The sequence below is a fragment of the Lactuca serriola genome, chromosome 4 (genome assembly GCF_051521515.1).
Source record: "Lactuca serriola cultivar US96UC23 chromosome 4, Lser_US96UC23_V15, whole genome shotgun sequence".
Classification (NCBI taxonomy): domain Eukaryota; kingdom Viridiplantae; phylum Streptophyta; class Magnoliopsida; order Asterales; family Asteraceae; genus Lactuca; species Lactuca serriola.
In genome coordinates this window covers 330,499,059-330,506,809 of record NC_136411.1, presented here as the reverse complement: position 1 = coordinate 330,506,809, position 7,751 = coordinate 330,499,059, and the positions used below count along the sequence as shown (strand labels likewise).

At 33.7% G+C, this 7,751-nt stretch overlaps 1 protein-coding gene across 1 annotated transcript; it reads left to right on the top strand.

The window, feature by feature from the left end:
• Positions 1-4,518: 4,518 nt before the first annotated feature.
• On the top strand, positions 4,519-5,163 carry LOC145099598 (uncharacterized). The gene has a single exon (XM_079037145.1). It carries the CDS (start codon positions 4,519-4,521, stop codon positions 5,161-5,163), a length of 645 nt encoding a protein of 214 aa, XP_078893271.1.
• The last annotated feature ends 2,588 nt before the right edge of the window (positions 5,164-7,751 follow it).

The window sequence follows — 7,751 nt, the reverse complement described above, 5'->3', positions numbered from 1 at the left end:
TGTAAACCCATATGCATGGACCATAAACACTTGTTTAAGTGTTAAAATACCCCTCAAACACCTCCAAGGGCTTCCACGAACTTCCTTGAGTGCATAGAACCTTATTTTCCTTCATTATATGCACCAAAGCATACAAAAACATGTCACACTTGAGTTTACGGCCCAAGAAGGTTCTTGGACCGTAAACACCCATTCTTAGACCATAAACACCCCCAAAGGGTGTTAAAGTGCCCTTAACACTTTGTATGGCTTGGAAATTGGACCTAGAACTTCGTATGCTTAACCTACAACCACAAAAACACATGATTTATGGACTAACATGAGTTTACTGCCATAAACTCATATGTTTAAGGTAGTAAACTCCCCAAGAACATCTTCTTAGACCGTAAACACTTTTCCAAGGTGTTTAAGTGCCCTAAACACCTTCCTATGCTCCTAAAAGTGACTAGAACCTTACATGCATGAGTTAGAACCACCAAACAACAAAAGAAATGGATGAAAATGAGTTTACTACCGTAAACTCATGTGTTTACGGTCGTAAACTCCTTAAGGAGTAGTCTTAGGCCGTAAATTCCTTAAATGGCCCATTTTAAAGCCTTAAACCCTTCATAAGCCCTAAAATTGAACCTAGCTTAATTCCACAAGTGTTATAAAACCTTAATACATCAAATAACACACCATCCATGAGTTTACGGCTATAAACTCATGGGGACAAGGTCTTAGGGCCGTAAACTCTATAAAGAGTTTACTCTTGATGAGTAAACTCCCTATCTAGGCCATACACACCCTTAGATATTACCCGGGCCACTCCTAACACTTGACCAAACTGTTTTCGCATTTTAGGATGCCTGTACATGCTTAATTAGTATTATATTTACTAATTGTATATAAACATATGTCGTAATATGTTAATAGGTCACTAAGTGTGTTCAAGTCTTTACTTAAAACTGAGCACCCAACCGGCACTTTCGTTCGATCCACTTACAACAGGTCAGTTCATACCCCTGATTTAACCTTTTAAATGTTTTTACATGCTTTTAAGGGGGGAATAGAAGTTAAAACATTCCAGTTATCATATCAATCACATGTGATTGATAACCCGCATGCACAAGGATTTACTACATTGTTAACTGTTTTACCAAGTATGATACTGTAATGGTTTTCTAAAACGACTTTACTTGTTCAAAGCTTTTCTCAAAATTGTCTCTCGTGCTGTATGTTTTACTTCAGGTTCAATACAGTCGTATTTTAAACAAAGGATTTCTTTACTTATAATGTTTTATCAAAGTTTCATTTAAAACTTGTTTATGAAAGGTTTTCAAAGGATTTCTAAAGGTTTTCAAACTTATTTTACAAAAGAATACCAAGTCGAGATTTTCTTAAGTATAAAGGTTTTCCGAAGGTTTCATCAAAGTTTTCTTCCATGTTTTTATACTCCTACTTTGTTAAGATACTACTGCTTCGTTATACTTCTACTTAGTTAATGCTCCTATTTAGTTAAATGCTATTACTTTGTTAACACTTTTACTTTGTGATACGCTTTTACTTCGTGATACGCTCCTCCTTCGTGATACGCTCCCACTTGTTAACGCTTTTACTTCGTGATACGCTTTTACTTCGTGATACGCTTCTACTTGTTAACGCTTCTACTGCGTGAAACACTTCTACTTTGATAAACACTTCAACTTCGTTAAATGCTTCTACTTAGTTAAATGTATGTCTATACTTGTATAGTTATATAAATAATGCTTAAAGGACTTAGGAAGGCTAGTTCGCCCTATTTCCTTTTCCTCGTTGGGATGTGGTCTTGTGGGATCGGATATCCGTCCGAAGGTCGTTTGATCATTCATTATATATTATGTATACATGTATAGACATATAGGTTTACGTCATTCAGTTTATTTGTGAGTCTTTATCATTAGCCCAGTATTTACATCAGAACTCACTATACGAGATGCATCTTCAGGACACGGCCTTCTTCGTTGTCAAGTTGGTAACCAGAGTCTCTTGTAGGGAGAGCGGGCATTGTGTGTATAGATCTTTACGGGATTGAAACCCCCACACCCTGACTGCTAGCTACAGTCCACGGCCTACCAAGCCAAGGGGTGACAAATGTCACATTCTTTCCGACGCTTGCAGGGCGTCAAGTTCTCTAGTGTCTATCAGTATGGTTGTGAGTATATCGGGGTTACCTTATAATTCATGGCCTTAAGGTAATGGGAATTAACACTGTATTCACTTTTTTTAGACCTTGCTAGACGTATCATTCCTTTGATACTGTCTGGGGTCTGTATTCACTATTTTTAGACCTTCCTAGACGTATCATTCATTTGATACTGTCTGGGGTCTGTATTCACTGTTTTTAGACCTTGCTAGACGTATCATTCATTTGATACTGTCTGGGGTATGTATTCATTGTTTTTAGACCTTGCTAGATGTATCATTCATTTGATACTGTCTGGGGTCTGTGTCTCCTTTCTTTAGATTGAGCCAGCATGTTGTTCATTCGATACTCTCCTGGAGTCTATGATTTCTTTTGCCTTAGTCAGCAGTATTTCCTGCTGAGGCCTATGTTATTTTCCCTAATGTTTTTACTTGTGATATCCTTCTACTTTCTTTAAAGTCAAATACCGTATTTTGGAATTGTGATTACACTTGGTATCATAAAAGATGGTAATAAACATTGTAATGGAAGTAATCATTGGAATGGATTTGTACAAACATTGTAATGGAATTATGAATCATTGGAATGGAGTTGTACAAACATTGTAATAGAATTGTGAATCATTGGAATGGATTGTACAAACATTTTAATGGAATTGTGATTACACTTGGTATTATAAAAGATGGTAATAAATTATAAAAATTACAAAGGGTATTACAAAGATGTACAAAAGATGGTAATATATTATAAACATTCTAGGGAAAATTGATTTCGAAAGATGTGTCAAAGGTTATCCATAACACAGTTAAACATTCATTACAACCAAAAGATGTGCAAAAAGTTAAACACTACACACTTAAACATGTATTTAAGCTATTTCAACTAGATTTCAAAAGATGTGCCAAAAGATTCCAAAGTTAAAAGATGTCAGTCTAAGATGCCAAAACATTAATAACAGTCCAAGAAGCCAAAAGCTATTCCAAGTCATACGGATTGTCGCCACTACTTCCCTATTTCCCCTTCTACTTCTTTTTTATCTTAAGTTTTCTAATTATTTCTGAAAGCAACTGACCCCTGCATATGCCCTTTAAGAAGCCACCATCTAGTTCAATTACCCTCCAACAACCATCAATCCATCCATCCTTCAATCCCTTGAAACATACATAAAACATTGAGAAATAAGTGGTTCCATCAGGCATCACATCTACATCCATCTTCACTGTTGATCTAGGGTTAGTCATTTTTATCACTTCTCAATAGCTCCATGTGTTTGCATAATGTTCATTTAAAGAACCCTCTATCTCCAGAAATGCATACTTCCTTGAATTTATGCATTGTCCAACACTTGCAATCAAATTAAATTCCTTGCTGACTTTAGCTTTCACCTTCCATATAATCATCTTTGGTTTCTGAACTATCTAATTCATGAAATGATTTCCTATCCATTTATAGGTAACAATGGACCCATATTTGAATACTCTTGCACAATTATGCCTACCATTTAGAGATTTAATCTAGAATGATTTATCACTGGTCATCCAGGTTGCCCACAACCTAAAGGGACAAACTTATGTATGCTTATTTGTCTTACCTTTAAAACACTTTACCAATAATCTTTGATGATCACTTTTTTCATACCATAAATCATATCCATTTTTAGTGCATAGTTGATGGCACACAACTTCAATTCCAATTGGTTAGAAAACTTCGTACCCAAAACTGCCACCATTTGCTCCCATTCTTGATCCTTAGTACGGACAGGGAACACAACATCCTTATATTTTCCATTGTTTTCTTCCTCCTCATCATCATCATCATCACTTATATTCCCTAAAAGTTTGTCCAAGAATGGGTCTCCAACAGTTTTATCAAAAGTATGGACCTCTTCATCACATTCATGTTCATATTCCATTGTCTCTAAAAGTTCAAAATCCTTGTCATCCTTTTTATCCAACTCATCCGACGCATACCCTTTACCATCTGCTAACAACTTGTTATCAGCCCAATCAAGAATTGGTTCATTTCGGTGGTCAATGTACACATCAAACTCACTCTCAAGACTATCACTGTCAATACTATAAACAGTTTCCACAAACTCACAATAATCAGCATCACTGTCGAGTCTTCTAATACCCTCATACAAGCTTTCCTTTCTAATATAGTAGTAAACATTATCACATGCTCATTTGGTTAATTTCGTATGACAGAAAATAAACTCTTTATACGTAAATCCCCCAAAATGCACATCATGTACACTTGTTTTTACGGGGTCTAAGTACACTAATGAGTTTGGCGAAAACATTCCATTGTAATGAAAATCTATTGATACATACATACATGTTGATGAGGATGTCATGTTAACAGTCGACTTCAACTCATACCTTCAAACTGTTCCAGATAGATTGGGATGGTCTCTTGATATCTCTGATATTTTTTCAGTTTCTTCAACTCGTTCATTTCTCGACAATGGGCTGATTACTTCGACAGATATAACTACGAGATGGAATAATTGGGTTCCTATTAAACTCAATATTCTTACATGGAGGGTGAAACTTCAGAGCATTCCTACGAGGGAGACACTTTCATCTACAGGTATTCTGGTAGAGACGATCATGTGTCCTATATGTTCCTGTTTGGTGGAGACTGTTCATCATCTTTTTGTTGGATGCTCTGATCTGATGGATATTTGGACACGTATTGCTATATGGTGGGGTCTAAATCTCCCGGATCCGATTACTATTCATTCTCTTCTCTCTTGGTCCGATATAGTGACGTTGAGGGCTAGTCAACGTAAAATTTTTGATGCAGTGGTTATAACAACATTTTGGTGCATTTGGAATTTCAGAAATGCCATTATTTTCGGCACGGTTATTCCTAAAAAAGCTTTGTTCTTCGATGACGTAGTTCATAAGGCTTTCTTTTGGATTTCAAATAGATGTAAAAAAGCTAAGTTAGGATGGTCTACTTGGCTTCATAATCCCTCTTTTATTACCATGTAATTTTTTGTTCTAGCTTCTTGCTAGTTTAATAAAATTCCGCCGTTAAAAAAAAAAAACTCATACCTTCAATTTCAAACCCTGATCGTCGATTTGCTATATATTTCTCACAGAAAAAGGTAATTGGGGTGTGTTTTTGGAGCTTATCTCAAGCTAACGATGACGAACCCTAATTAAATGAGAAAGGAGTGCAATGGTCATGTAAGATTACACGTAATGTGTTTTAACTGAGCTAAATCAACGCAACCGGCTAAAATAGGTAATAGCCGGTAATGTTGGTTATTTGTGAACGGCTTAAAAAAATTGGTTTGGTAATGAGTAAAAAAAACAATATTACCCATATGTAAACATACAAAATACTTAGTTACCTTAATAAATCAAATTCATATGTAAATGGTGATATGTTGTTTTGTTTATTTAAACTTTCATGACGATATTAGATTGCAAACACAATCTTATTTTATTTACGTATCTTTTTAGATTTTTTAAATGGTTAAATTAATGTTTGGGTCCAAATCCCAATTTGAGCTTTAAAAGCATTTTAAAAAAAAGTTATTTTTTTTCTACTAATCGTAGAGGAGGTGTTCCGTAAATAATATTTGCAAAGCCAGAAAGATGAGATATTATGTTACATCCTGGCCATCAACTTGCAAAATCTTTTAGAGGGTCTTAAAAAATTGTCATAGTTGCCCTAACATGACAAAGAAATGTTGTTTTCAGATCTATAAATGATATATTTTTTTTGGTAGGACATAATTTGCTTTTCCGCGTCATAATCTTTGATGAGGATGGATGCCCACACAATATTCGGGTGCGTTCTCTTTATCATACCTTGGATATTCTTTTTTGCAATATGGACTGCATGATTCGAATATACTATTTACATGTTTAATTGAACATATGTGTTTATAGTGTTGATGTAATTAAGTATATTGTCCTTTGTCTGGATTATTATGTTAGCCAAATAAAAACGAATACAAGATGAACGACGAGTGAATTACATACTTTAAAGAAAATATATTAATAATTTTAACTATTATTACCTTATTAATTATTTATGTTAAACAGTTTGATTAAAATTAAAATAAATTGTATATCGTTACATATAGACAGATACAAAAAGCATATCAGATATTTCCTTGTGTTCTATCGTCCAAATCCCTCAATGATAATCTTTAAAGATTTCATAATCATTAATCTAATCTATTTATATTCAATATTCAGTTTAAAAAAAAACAGAATTAAAGTAAACACTTGTTATTAAAGGGCTTATAACCTTGCGGTATCAGATATTGTTCTCTCTCGTTAAGGTCGAGGATTAAGTCTTATTGGAGACATCTCTGAAAATAGAAGTAGTTTAAAACTATATTAGATTTGCTGTTTAAATATATAAAAAAATAAAAAAGTAAACACTTGTTTAAAATTGAATGAAAACTAGATACATTGACCTAATTAGTAGCAAAGTAATTCATATGGTCGAAAAGGGTGTTCTAAACTTTAATAACTAAATATTGCGAACGAACAGTGCTTTTTCCTCTCTTCCCCTTTCTATTTAGGTACGAAGATTAGGCTATTTTATGTGGTTTGTTTTAAATTGCCCGTTCTTAATTTGGGGCTCTCTTTCGATCATCGAAAATCTATATCTTATCCATCTAACCTATAAATTTGTTTATAAGGATATTAACAAAAATGAAGTATATGTGTACAACCAACATTATAGGTACCAAAATCAACATTAATTTTGGAATGGGTAGTTCGTAAATAAACAAATATATAATGTCCAAAATTTTCACTTGATCAAAATATTCAAAAAATAGTCATCTATTCTCTCTTGTCGGATCTTTGAGGAATAATATATTTTTTTTGAAAAATTATACAATTTGTTCTTAGTTAAGTGTCAAATTGTTTGTTTAATCAATACTTTTAAAAATTAAATGGAACTATCTTTTATATCATTAAAAATTGCACATTTTGTCCCTAAAAACATTTAATATAATAAAAAGTGCATTTTCGCTTATGAAAATTTCCCTAAAAATCTCAAAGTTTTGGCTCAATTTATGTATTCTTAAATTATTTTTTTTTTAATTAAAAAGATCGTCAAAATACTAGTTAATATAATCAATATAACTGTTTTCAATCAATCGATTGAACATGTAACCTTGTCATGTGGCGTTGATAGCTTATTATATTTCCTTATTTTTATTAGTTTATTTTAGATTTTTTTTTAGATCTTTTTATCATTATTGCATTGTATATTCTTTATTTTCTTTATTATGGATCATACCGGGTGCTTGTTATGTTGCATGAGATATTTTGTAGGTTTTTCGGTGCTTGTTGCGGTTGCAGGTTGATTGGAGACGACCTTAGTGGGCTCCCGAGGCATTATTGGGCTTAGCGGAATCAAAGAAGATGAATTGGGCTTTGAAAGTTATTGGCTTGGATTATTTGGGCTTGTGAAGATGGATCATAAAATTCTAATTTTGGGTTTGGAGCATCCATTTGGTGGCTAAATGATGATTGGTGAATTCAAAATTACATGGACAAGGGGGACCAAAGGAATCTTTGGTAGTGGAAGGGTGGAGTAGTGGCTT